The 13,449-nt window shown below is 37.5% G+C and overlaps 2 protein-coding genes across 3 annotated transcripts; both read right to left on the bottom strand.

The window, feature by feature from the left end:
- Positions 1 to 16: 16 nt before the first annotated feature.
- On the bottom strand, positions 17 to 2,101 carry LOC112082193. The gene is made up of 5 exons (XM_024149506.1): positions 1,938 to 2,101; positions 1,786 to 1,859; positions 1,099 to 1,219; positions 700 to 1,011; positions 17 to 527 (listed from the first exon to the last, which is right to left on the bottom strand). The coding sequence occupies exons 1-5, from the start codon at positions 2,049 to 2,051 to the stop codon at positions 255 to 257; spliced, it is 894 nt and encodes a 297-aa protein (XP_024005274.1). The 5' UTR covers positions 2,052 to 2,101; the 3' UTR covers positions 17 to 254.
- A 549-nt stretch (positions 2,102 to 2,650) lies between these two features.
- On the bottom strand, positions 2,651 to 11,818 carry LOC18029000 (ABC transporter D family member 1). 2 transcript variants are annotated; one of them, XM_006411720.2, is made up of 26 exons: positions 11,526 to 11,818; positions 10,881 to 11,004; positions 10,450 to 10,735; positions 9,910 to 10,134; positions 9,570 to 9,767; positions 8,984 to 9,438; positions 8,525 to 8,660; positions 8,367 to 8,445; positions 7,669 to 7,907; positions 7,270 to 7,574; positions 7,073 to 7,184; positions 6,818 to 6,976; positions 6,483 to 6,582; positions 6,295 to 6,403; positions 5,989 to 6,079; positions 5,575 to 5,699; positions 5,331 to 5,480; positions 5,173 to 5,245; positions 4,797 to 4,977; positions 4,502 to 4,660; positions 4,123 to 4,269; positions 3,820 to 4,053; positions 3,482 to 3,651; positions 3,335 to 3,387; positions 3,165 to 3,243; positions 2,651 to 3,076 (listed from the first exon to the last, which is right to left on the bottom strand). In XM_006411720.2, exons 2-26 carry the CDS (start codon positions 10,940 to 10,942, stop codon positions 2,981 to 2,983), a joined length of 4,023 nt encoding a protein of 1,340 aa, XP_006411783.1. In that variant the 5' UTR covers positions 10,943 to 11,004; positions 11,526 to 11,818; the 3' UTR covers positions 2,651 to 2,980. The 2 variants fall into 2 exon arrangements, with proteins under 2 accessions (XP_006411783.1, XP_006411782.1); XM_006411719.2 differs by having other exon boundaries at positions 3,482 to 3,645.
- Between the last annotated feature and the right edge of the window lie 1,631 nt (positions 11,819 to 13,449).

Raw genomic sequence — 13,449 nt, 5'->3', positions numbered from 1 at the left:
AAAGCAGAAACAATGGCCACGAAGATCAGATAACAAGCTGAGAAAATTTAAAGAGGGACAACAACTCAGAAGGTAAAAAACGATCCATACAAAGAGATCTCTTGACATATCCTAAGAAAAACCTGAAAATAGCTTTCAAGCGTTTTCGACATTGGCGAAACGAAACGAAACAAAGACATCTAAGAAACTAGAATCTAAAGAAGCTGAAACGTGAGAGCTTTTAGTTGAAAATGGCAAGTAGCCAGGCCCGAGTCTTAGACCAATGAAATGCTGCTCTCACCGCCAGGAGGCTTCCTCACACCGCCAAAATAGTCTCGAGACTCTGACTTCCCGTCTGCGAAAATATTGTTTCCGCTCATTTCCCGGAGTTTAGCAGAGCTTAACTGCTTATCAGCAGATCCAGGGGATTCATCGCCTTTGAAGATGCCGTTGCCAGTGAGCTCCTGAAACTTCTGGTTATGTATCTTTTTTGATGTCTTCACAACCGGTTCTTCACTGAATAGTATGTTGCTTTGTCCTCCTGCAGGCTGTTCAAATTATGAAGTAAGAAAAATCACATTTTTTAGTTGATGAAATTTCATTGGTAACATTTTGATTCCTGTCACATTCCTATATTTCATAAACCAGAAAACAAAAAACAGATTTGGGCACCAAGTTTTCAGCTTCCTATAAGAGCAATGCCAAAATAAGTTTACTTACATTGGAAACTTTGACAGAAGTGCGCAAGTTCCTCGGTGCAGGCTCTCCCATGTCTCTGTTTCCTCTAGCTTCTTGTTGTGCAGCAGCCAAGGATCGAGGCTGAATCTCAGGTGGAGGTCCAAAGATGTCATGGCCGCTAATCTCTTCGATCTTGGCACTTGATATCTGCTTCTTGCTCTTTAGATCTGCCTCCGTTAGCAAGTTTCCGCTCAGCTCTCTTTGCTTTGCAACCTCAGTTAAAGTGGTTGGTTTCTTCGGGGAAACATTCCCGTCTGCGCTGAAAGATATCTGACTCACTCCGTTGAGAGTTTGCTGCAAAATTCAGGATAATGACTTTCTCCATTTCGAAAAAAAAAAAGACTTTTCTGTATCTGTTGAAACATAAGACAAGCAAGTTACCTGATAGTAACGAAGTCCCGTCTTTGGATCAGTAGCATCGGCTTCATTTCCGCCTTTTGCCTCATCAGTAAATATGCCACTACCAGTCATCTCTTTTAACTTGTAACCTGAGCAATTCTTCCTGTAAGGATAAAAAAAACGAACTTTTAAACACTTGAAGATCTTGAAATCAACATAGATTATTGACCAAAGTAGGTAAGAAATGAAGTAACTAGCTATTAAAAGATTTCACTTTGTGAATAAATAATAATCAAAGAACAGACAAAGAAAGATCTGCACATCAGAAAATGAAATAAACAATATCACTATACAGAACAACAGTAGTAGTTCGACATGTAATGGTGGGGCTTGATGAACAAAGAATGTTATTAGTAAATTAAAATAAAGATTCTCAGAAAAGCCAAAAGCATTGACCAATCCCTTTCATTAGTTCATGGGATCAATCAAATGATAATTACAAAGAGAAAAAGAACTGACTTGATACGAAGAAACCATTTTCTGAAAAAAAAAAAGGCAATCACTTTCAAGAGCTGCAAGATCAAGCGTTTAAAACTTTTGTTTTCATCTATAAATACAAGTATCAAAGTCAGGCCTTTAAAGCAAACAAATCCAGATAATAGATCTGCTAAGGAAATCAAGCTTGAAGACGCGATTTCATGAGAGAAGAAGAGACTAATGGATCTTTACAGCTTATTGAGCGACTGAGCTTCCTCATCTGTGATCTGACCGCCGCCGAGAACCTTGCTGATTCCATCAGACGGCTGAAAAATGAAAGAAAGAAGAAAACATCAGCTTCTCAATGGGAAGATATAAGCGACATTTCTCGAAGCGAGACGCACCTGGTGAGAACGAGCGGCGGAAGCGGTTGAGTGTTCAGGAGGAGGAGTTTCCGACCAAGAAAGCAGATCGGCGGTGGAAGTGTGCGGGTTCCTCACTGGCGTGCTTCTCTCCATTTTTCTCTGTCTTTTTTTTTTTTCTTTCACTTTCTTCCGATAGAAACTTTTGAGCTAAAGGTTTATTACTTCAACGGATGATATTTTGTTTTTTCTTAAAAGCTTTGCAAGTTTAGTCTTTTATCAAGAAAATATAATTATATTTTTCTTATTTTCATTGCAGAAATCGAACTTTTTTTTAGTCTTATTAAGCTCAACGATCTAATCCAAATTGAGTAAAGAATTTTATCAAAAAGATACAATTCATCTCTTACCCAAAAAAAATGGTATAGTGTCTAGGGAAAACTACAATTTCATTTGAACCCATAGTAATCTAATTAGTATTTCAAAAAAAAAAAAAATAAATCGTTGAATATGATTTTGCTACATTTGTATATTAATTTATTTTAAAATTCACATAAAAAAAAAACAAATTCCAAACCATTACAAATTTGAATTTTTCCAAACCAAGTTTGAGTTCTGAACACATCTTTCTTTGTTTCACAATTTGAACACATCTTATCACTCCAAATTCTTTTTATTTATTTACAAATATAATTAAAAGATGAAGTAATCCGAACAAAAACAAGATCAATCTCCATGGAAATGGAAACAAACTGTACATTATTTAATGCCTAGATTTATTTAAATAATGAGTAATCACTATGATCTTTTGTTTCTTCAAGCTAAAACACATGACTCCATGGGAGAACTCAAAATGCTCCACCAATTCAATCATACCTACACTTATATATATCTAGAATCAAACCTATCGAAAGCAGTAACATCGACGCATTCTCTCCCGCTCCTTGGATCGAGGAGCAAGAATCGAGAAACTACATACCATATGCTTGGTGGTAAATATTTGCTTGCATGTGCATATGCTCTAATGGCTTAAGCTTTTATTATAGTTTTTAACTATGTTGACCTTCGTAAGTGTCTTTCTCAGTTTATTTTGTCGTCTGTTCGATCGAACGGAGCTCCCAGTTTCCTTCTCCATCAATCAGCCTTAGCTCCAAGGAATGGAACGGGATCAGAGCCGGACGCTGCGGAGGTTTTGTGAGAGAGTGATGAGATTTTGGTAAGAGTTTTTTTATGTGGTTTCATGGTAAAGAGTGAAAGGAAAAAGCTTACTTGTGATGAGGTTACGAAAGTGACTCCCATGTCTTTTGCAACCCTATAGAGCTGTTCCTCAACATCAACACTCGTCGCACTGCAAACCAAAGAGCGGGTACATATAAATAAAAGGGAAAAGGAATTGCAAACTACAGGAAAAATAGAGAAGAAGAGGCTTGATCATTTACTTGGTGCATTCATCAAGGATTCCAAACTTTGGTCTGTGAAAGAATAAACGTGCCTACAATACAGGAAAAAAGGCCGCAACAACTCAGATGATTCACGTGAATAATAAAAAACTATGCCTCTGGTTGTTGCTCTCCGAAGAGACTTACCATGCCTAGTCTCTGTTGCTCTCCAAGAGATAATATGTCTTCCCAGTTGGTAGTAGCATCCCAACCACTTTCATCTCTTTCCAAAAGATAAACTAACCGAACATTCTCCAGGATGGTTTTCAAATGACCGTCCAGGATGCCTCCAGCTTCAGTTGAGCTTTCTCCTGGTACTTACAACAATAAAGTATGAGAGATAAGATCATCAATTAACTTCTACATCAGTTCTTGTATGGTAGTAAGCGATAAGTTTCTCCATAAAATCAGTTATATTTGTGTGCGGAGAGAATTGATTTGATAATCAAATCGCCCTTTTAAAGTAAATGAATTTCTGGACTTACCAGTGGTGTACAACTTTGCTGCCCTTTTCACTGCTTCTTCTTTAGATAGAGGGTATATAATTTGATCTCTCAGCGTCCCTAAACATGTATAAGGTCTCTGTGGGACAAAAAAGATGCCATTCCCTGACCCAAGTTCTTTGATATCCAATGATGGTTTGGCAAGTCTTCCACATACAGTGGGCCAGATATCTCTAAGGACTCTAAATACAGAAGTCTTCCCACTACCATTTGGACCTGAAAATTTTGCTAGTGTTAGCTCTGAGCTCATTCAATAAGCTCAATGATGGAGATTATTTCACCAACCTGTGACGAGTAAGCTTTTCCCTGGAACTATTTCGCATGACAACTTGCTAGCCATCAATTTCTGAGCAGGGGTAATGATATCCACCGCCGAAAAGGAAATTCGATCTTGCGAATCCAAACGTCTTGAGTGGTTTGCTGAGGTAACACCTGAAAATTGTACATGAAAAATCACGAATAAAATTATCTCGAAGAACATCATTCTCTATAGCAAATGTCTAAGCCTAATAATTCCGAAGCATATAAGAACACATCCAGCGGAATTAGTGCATGAAAAATTACGGTCAACATTATGAATTTATGACTACATATACGTATGTACATAAAGCACCAAGATTTCGTAGCGCCTTGCCAAAGCGTGAACGTATATATGCTGTAGTACCTGACTGAGAAGCATCCAAAAACTCATCGAGCTCAAAAATTCTGTTAATACCACCAGAGAGCTCAAGGAACTTCTTGTGTAATTCAAGAATATCACCAAACGCCATAAAGCTTTGAGAGACAACAGAAGCTAGATACCGCAATGCATGTGCCAATTCACCTGGTATCAAAGACATCATGCAAGAAAGCGTTACATAGAGAACATGTACATACTTAGTTGGCTCACGTCGAAAAGTACTGTTTGGTAAAGGTGGTGACAGATATTTTTACTATAACTAAGTGTGACAGATGTTCACCTTGAGTGGAGACAAGTGCTCTGTCTCCTTTGTGTTCTAGGGCATACAACAAACTCAATCCCCAAGTCACATTATTGGGAAGTTGCTTTGTCACAAAATCATCAAGTATGCCATATAGCCATTTCTTCCTCAAGAGCATGAGCGAGTGGTCCAGTAGTGCCCTGAATTTTGTGTCAACCATCTGCTCCAATAAAAAACAAAAACACTTAAGGCAGATTCGCCAGTAAAATATGTCGTGTTAAAGCTTTATGCACACAAGTCAAGCCGTATCTGGCAAAAGGCCATAATTAATCCGTAAAGCAGTTTTTGTAGCTCTGCTTCACAATTAGATAGCCCATAATCCAACAGCTATAACTAAGGAAGTTGAGGCACTTACAGCTTTTTCTCGAGCTCCACCTCCAAAGAAAGCAATTGATTCAGCATGAGTATTCAGCCTCTCGTGCATAAACCTGCGTAAGCAGCAAGAAGTTGGTCCAGATAGTAGCTCTAAAGAAATCGATCATCTACAAACTGAAGGACACGTACAAAATTTACCTAAAGTTCCCCTCAAGCTGCTGTTCTTCACCGGCTAGATCACCGAAATCGGGAGCAACATGTCTCAAAAAACCCAAACCAAGTAACATATACGTGTAAAGTATCGCAACTCCCCTCTGACCAGTCAATAGCTTCATCCTCCAGGTGAACCTTCAATTTTTTTTTTCCGTAATTTATAATTCAAATCAAGATCCACAAACCATGAAACAAATATCAGGAAATCAATCCAACAAAATGTACTTACCAGAGAATGTCAACCGATGGCTTTACCATTCCAGTAAGAAGTCCAGACAAGTCAGTGGTTAACTTTTCCAGGTCACGAGTGAGTCTCTGGTCCGCATCAATACTATTGCCTGACATGTGGAAAACCTGGATAGATATGAACCCAATGAGATCTTTAGTGTCTCTAAACTTGCGATATCAACTTACAAGAAAATAACAAACAAACAGCCTCTATGAAGTATAGACCAACCACAAATCAATATCCATTTAAAATAGGAATGGTCAGCATACTTCTTACATAAGTATAAATAAGACATCATGCTTTCTTTTTAGCGTTTAGGTCACATTGCACTGAATAAGTTGAAAGTCATGATTCACAATACATGAATACGGCATGTTAGCAAAGTATCTTCGAGTGTTATAGATTTAAATTGACCTTGTAAAACGCATTATTTCTCAAGTAATTCCGCAGCAGATGTTGAGTCAAACGAATCCTCCACCCTAAAGCTAGCCTTTGCGTTAGATGCCTGAAAAAAATGTAACAAAAAAGGTTAGGTGAAACCACATCAGCAAGGGGTTTCCTAAATGTTAACTAATAATCTAACAAAAACTAATTTCATCAGACAAGAAAAGCAAAAACAACAAATAGAGGTTTTTTCATTCAGCAATTTAATAAGTCGTGGCAAGGAGATAGTAGGTGGGCTTTCGAGACATTTAAACAGGCATAAACAGGAAAGCTTACCTTAATGACGGAGCAATAACAGCAGATGCACCACTTTGGAGAACACTCAAACCAATCAGACGAACAAATGCTGCCTTATCTTGCTCCAAGACATACTTCACAGTAGTCCCTGCAAAAACCAGATGTGGTTGTTAGAAAAGGAGCCCTATCAATAAAACTAGTCCGGTAACAGACCAGGGTATGTGTACCATTTAAAGAGGCTATTCGATCAGAGATCAGTGTTCTTGAGACGACAAGGCAAGCAACCAAAAGCAGTTGTCCTCCTTGTTTGTCAAGTAGAGTGGGTATCTGAAACATAAAAATGAAGTAATGCGGCACGTATAAGTTAGCCAAGTGGAACAAATAGTTGGCCTTCCAAGGAAGCCAAAGTAATGCACTGAAATAGATAGCTGAGGGAATGGAAGTAAAAAAAAAAGCGTATATAATGTACTCATGTGAGGAATGCCTAAGTATTTTTTATCTAGGTTACCAAAATTTGGTACAAGTTTTATCAATAAAATTGACACTAGTAATTCAAGCTCACCAATGTGTTTAACATTGCAGCTACTCTTGATGGCAACCCCCTTGGAGATGTTTGAGGTTGAGGAAAACGAGGCAACACAACATTTTTATCAACAACTGGTGATTTTGCAATTAGTTGTGTCAAGTACGACTCAGCCTTTGAATTAGTAGTGGCAGATTCCTACAATAGCACCAAGTAACAAGGTTATAACCACCCAAAAAGCACCTCTCAATGAAGATTTTTTTTTTTTAAATGGTTTCATAAGCTTCTGAAGACCTTTCTAGCTGCAGCAAACGCTCGTTGAACAACCATCGCATCATTTTGCCGATCTGTATCTGAACTTTTCACTGACTCCATTCCAGCGTCCGTCAGAAGTCCAGCGTCGTCCCTGAAGGTTTAGTCATTTTAAATAAGTAAATGCATATCAAAAAACTTGATAATCCTCACAAACATGGTTAAGAAACAATTCCAACCTCTTGTAGTGAACACTCCATCCCCCTTCTCCGTCTAATGACAGAACAACATCATGGAATGCAACAAGGGCAGGACGATGGGAGATTGTTATGCAAGAAGTTCCCATAGCTCGAACCTTTGCAGCAAAACGTTCTTCCATATCAGTTGTCACAGCACTTGTGCATTCATCGAGAATAGCAAATTTGGGTTTGTGGTAGAATAGTCTGGCCATTCCCAATCTCTGTTGCTCTCCAAGAGATAATTCATCACCCCAGTTAACCTCTTTGTCCGGTTCGTAGCGATCCAATAAATATTCGAGGTCAACCTACAAAAGCAAGTCCACAAAAATAAGCAAAACATACAAAGCTTGATAGAAAAGGAACTATCCAGCGATAAAATAGAGAAACTAGGATACCAACATTTTCCAATAGCTCCACCATTCCAGTCTCAGTGAGTGGTACAGTCTCGTGTTCAGAAGTAAGAGGATATATTAACTGGTCACGAAGTGTTCCTACTGCCATATATGGGCGTTGAGGCACGTAGAAGATCTCCTTGTTAAGATCAGAACCAACTCCTGGCTTCACAATATGCCCAGAAACCAGGGGCCATAGACCTCCTAATACTCGGAAAAGAGAACTCTTGCCACTTCCATTAGGACCTACGATACATATTGTTTTCGAAATAGTGAAATGGGATCAGGCAAGCAAATCTGAATGTTATTGCATAAATTAAAACGATAAAAAAAAATGAATACCAGTAAATCAATTCCATGTGTAGCTACACCATTTCACTAGCACCTTAATCGTTATATTGGACAAGAATGATTCGTCTAAAACTAGGCATAGCAAATCTAATTTTGGCAAGGGTTATATTGTTATCCCTTTCAGAATACAAGAACAAGTACTTCTTCCACGAAACGGTACTCCAAATTCACATTCCCATTTTTTTTTTTTCTTTATAAGGACAACAAAGGGTACTAAACTTTCCATCTTTGCTACTCATCGCAAGGATCACAGAACAATATAGTAGCAGCATAAGCTATTTTATCAATCATTTTTGCCATGAAAAGGGAAATTGATAGTAATATTATGTCACTCTTTAGATATAAAGCGTGCACCTGTAATCAGAAGATTAGACCCTTGCTCAACTCGAAGGGTGAGATCCTCCACCAAAACATTTCCCGTTGGAGTAACAACCTGAAGTGTATTTAGTAACATTAAAACACACAACATTTTGGAAAAGGATTACAGTAAAATGAATCTGTGTTCCAACTACCTTGACACCGGAAAACTCAACATAGTTAGCTTCACTTAGGTAATTTCTGCTTCTATTTCTCTGGAAAGATGTTTTATCATCACCACTAAGTTCTCTCGAAACAGCCATCAACTCATGGATTCGGTCAGCATAACCACTGTTGGAAGCAAAAACATTTCAATAATTAGAAAGCATAGCCATCACGTGTGTAAAAGTAAGTTTAATTCATCGTCTCCCTCGTCTATTATATCACCAGTATCTCAAAATTCAAACGCCCAGGAAGAATGTTTCTAGAATTAGAAAAAAAATAATAATAATCCTTTGCCAATGTGCTGTAGGGACTACCAACTGAACTCGTACGCTTTTGCTTATGGTAAAAACGATCAATTCTTCTTAGTAGAGTATTTAACCGCAAACAAAAACATATGTCTACAGATTTTCAGACGAACAGGTACACAATGTTTACGATTTAAGCATTACCTGAGTCGATTGAGCCGCCTGGAACTTATAGAAAGTGTTCCCAACGCCTGAAAGAGAGAAATAATAACACTGGTGTGATATCTTATATTGCTTAGCATCTCGGCTCTTCCTAAGGTCGAGTCATCAGGTCTTAGATGCCCAGAGAAGAACGGTTCGATAATCAGAATAACAGCAACTGTGGCACCAAGATACTTCAGCAGGAAATCTTGGATCATACCAAACCACCAGTGATCATGAAGCACGTCACTCATATGGCTAACAAGATTCTTGAACTTTTGTTGTATATGAGATTCTTCCCTGGTTTCCCCACCATAGAATGCTATGCTTTCCGAATGAGTCCTTAAGCGTGAATGAAGTTGCCGGTACTCCCCTTCCAACTGCTGTTCTTTTGACATCAATTTCCCAAAAGAAGGAGAAAAGTTCCTTATCGCAGTACCGGCTCCCAGTACATATGCCTACCCAAAAATTGTTCAGATTAGTTCAGCAGATCGAAAGAATTATACTGTGAACGGATACAAGGCAAAGCAGCATAAATGGCCCAACGTAAAGTCAATCTTGCAAACGAAGAAGATAAAACAATAATTACCAGTATCCAGAAGATGTATTTTGGACTAGCATATGAACACAAGCGCCATGCATACAATATTCCATCAGTAACTGCCGTCAAATCATCCTGTATAAGTTCGCTCAACTCAGACGAGAATCTTGGTACATCGCTGGCAATTCGTTGCTCGGGGTGTGTTATCCGACCATCTACATGTGATATTTTATAGTATACCATATTCTGAAACAGTAATAAAGGATGATTAGAGTGATATCCAGCAGTGTGAAGTATACTCGATATGCTCACTTGTCAAAAACATACTAGCATAACGACATGGTAAATAATTGAATTGCCTCCATTCAGAAAAGACGACAATAGCTACCTCAAAATAATGTGAATGGATAAGTTTCGTCAATATCTTCCTGAATCGTAAACTCAAGGCCCCAGTTATGTACTTTGATGTAGAGTGCATCGTCGATAGCATGAAACACAGCATAATATTCTCGGAGATAAGACGTAGAAACAGTGGCGCACGCCTTAAGAAAGCAGCACGGAATAGGAACCCTTGTACTTTCGCCAATCTATTGCTCAAAGCAGTTCTAAAAACCTGCAATTTGTTTTAAAAAAAAAAAAAAAACAGATTGGAAAGAGTACTAGGCTCGCACAAATAAGAAAAATAAGCAGACTTTTCCCAGCTCTTGGCCACAAAGTAAGGTTGGTGTTTCTTTCAGCTAGAAAATTGAGACATTTGAAATTATATAACATGAGTTGGGCATTACCATGATTATCAAAACATCTACAGGATTTGCAACAACAAAGAGAACAAAACATCTCAGTAGCCACCGTACAGAAAATTTTATATGAGCAAAAACAGAAAGAAAAAATAACAATGTGTTTTAACGCAATGAGAGGAAATGCATACCACTGTGGCCACTAGTGCCAAAAGATCCCTGGCACCCATTTTTCCCATTTGAGACAGAAGAATAGCAGTCAGAACCTGAAGAGACTTTAATCCTCCTCCTTTCTTCTTTTTTGTGGCTTTTTTTGCATTTTTATCATTTCCTGTCATCTTTTCCAATGCCTCATCATCATCACTCTGACCATTGCAATGACGCGAAGAATCAAGCCTTCGGGAGCTGATCCTTGATTTCAAGTAAACAGCAGCTCCGCCGGCAGCTACGATTCCAGCAGCAAGCAGTATAGATTTCCTATAGAATTTTTAAAGAGGATGAGAGAAATGAAACAAAATAACTAATGAAAAATAGCAGATAAAAAATAATGAAAGCTCAGCCATAGAAGCATCAAAAGAGGCAAAAGGAGACACGAGAAGAAGCAGAGCAAAGCAAGTATTACCGTCTTGAAGCTACAAGACCTCGACCCCGCTCAGTTAACTGCAAAAGCTGGAGAGAAGGCATGGCTGGAAATGTATTTTCCAAACCAAAACTAGGTTCTTTTTTATAACAAGTGTCCAAAACACCTGAAATGATACCAAACTAAAGGGTTATAGAAAAAACTAGGACAAACAAATTGTTTAAACAAAAATATCGAAACTGTGACCATTGAGATTAATGCATTAGAAGGTTTTTCACACGTTCGTATAGTAGCGAAAACTAGGAACAGGAACGAAAAAAATAATCAAAATGATATTCTGTGTATTAACACGCGTAATTAGAAGACCAACAAAGACAGAATTGTTTTAAGAACCCAGAAAAGGCGTTCCTGAATACATATGAAAAAGCTAGCAATGCTTCCCACTTATCAAATCTGGATTCTTAGTATTCTTTTAAAACCACAAACAAAAAATGTCAACTTGAATCAACTTGATAAAGCGAGATTTTCTGATCAAAAAATCTTATAAACAGCTTATTTCTAATCAAACAAAGCTGAAGCTGAAGAACAAATATAAACGTTTCAATGAACGGATTCAATCTTTTTTCGTTATTGATGATTAACAGCTAACGATCGGGACCAATTAGCAAATCCATGAATAATAATTACCTCAGCATGAGAGATTCAAGCCAACGAATCTATTCAGAAAAACAAACAAAAATAGAAGCGAAATCGCTCTCCCCTCTCTCACTCGTTTCTTCGTAAGTTTGCAAAAATCGGAAATCGTAACACCCACTAGCTTGTCCTCCTTTTTAAAATTCTACACCATCTGAATCTCTCTACTCCGTAGATTATACTCCGGCACCAACGGCAACGATACGTACCAGTCCACCGCAACGGAAATCACCAAATCGAGAGAAGGAGAGAGAGAGAGAGAGAGAGAGCCGAAACTTGGGAAGAGAAGAAGATGATGACGCTGATTTTACACGTGCGAATAGAATAACTTGTGCCATTTTTATTTTTCTCTCTTTTATCGATTTTACGGATACAGCAAGATATTTTTACATTGGTGACTTCAAAAATAATAACCTTTTTTTTAATTCATCTACCCATTAGTCTGATGTACAACTCTGTATAACAACAAATTTCAAAGTTTACTAGAAAACATAAATTCGGTATTTATTATAGTGTTTATTCGGAGATTTAATTTTTATTATAATAATGCAATGCAGGACTATGCATGTATGGAACTGTTGAATCCTAGGGACCGATTCGATTGGTAAGTTTGTCTTTCCTTTTAAGGAAAATGTGATTGGAGTGTAATCTTAAATATGATAGACATATTAACTGACAAAATCCTATTTGCTACTTAATTTTTGGAAAAAAAAAAATTATAGCTCCACTGTTCCACAGTAATAAGGTCAGAACATCTGAAATTTGCTCGAATTCATTGAATCATTAAGAACAGGGATTTGCAATATTTGATTCTTTTTTAGTTCTGATATGGATACACTGTTATTTTGTAAGTTTAACACAATTAAAAAATTGCTTATGAGATGTGACCAGAAAAATAAAATAAAAAAGGCTCAATTTGTGAAGTGGGAGAAGTGCAAATTGTACACAGCATGATTGAAGCACACAAATCAATGTGTGATGTCTTTCTTACCTCTTTCTGACAATATTACATCACCCTTAAACGAACCTACAAAATTAGAAATATAAGATAACAAACATACACAATGTGTGAGAGTGCTTTACAAAACAAGTGGGGCTTAAATTGATATAAAGCCTGATTCAAAATGTTGTGGGCTTTTTTGTTCACGAGTCTTTTAAATCATCATGCACTAGCCTAACAACTCACACTTGGACCAATATTGAATATTTTTATGGTGCACCTGTCTTTAATGTCAGTGGCAAAACAAGAAGAGGATCAAAAAAACAAAACTAGTATTGCTCTTTTTTGGTCTGAACTGGTCTGAAAACATTGGATTTTCGAATTTAATAGGACATTTGAAAAATGAGTTTAATTTGAATTGAATTGAAGCGTTGTTTACTATGCTTTCAAGTAAAATTATGTTTTCTTTTATAATTTTTTTGGTAGCTTCTCCTTTTTTTTGTAACACATTGATAGTTTCTCCATACGCTTTATTGAACGTACACTCATATTGGATGAAAACCGTAATAAAAAATGATATAAAAATAAATAAAAATCTATACGCATACGTAATAGTGGGCATGGGCTTGAAACGGATGGCCCAGACGATAACACGTTTAGGAGCGAAAGGCCCTTTTGCTCACCACACATCGACACTCAATCGTCTATCCACCGACACAAGTCACACTACAGCACCCAGCTCTGTCGGTAACTTTCTAGATGACGGAAATACCCTCCTTTCTCACAAAAGTCTTCGACTCTACGATTCTGTGGAGCCCACATACATTAATTTTGACTTTCTGATTACTGAGAAACATTTTTTTATTTCTTTCGCCGTCCAAAAACAATATTTTACGAACGAGTTGTTTAGTACCAGACTACCAGTTTCACAACAGCAACATAAAATAAAAGGAAATCAAACCCAAGGACAAAAATAGA

This window comes from Eutrema salsugineum, unplaced genomic scaffold, assembly GCF_000478725.1.
Source record: "Eutrema salsugineum unplaced genomic scaffold, Eutsalg1_0 scaffold_1, whole genome shotgun sequence".
NCBI classification, from domain to species: domain Eukaryota; kingdom Viridiplantae; phylum Streptophyta; class Magnoliopsida; order Brassicales; family Brassicaceae; genus Eutrema; species Eutrema salsugineum.
This window is presented reverse-complemented; position numbering and strand designations above follow the sequence as displayed.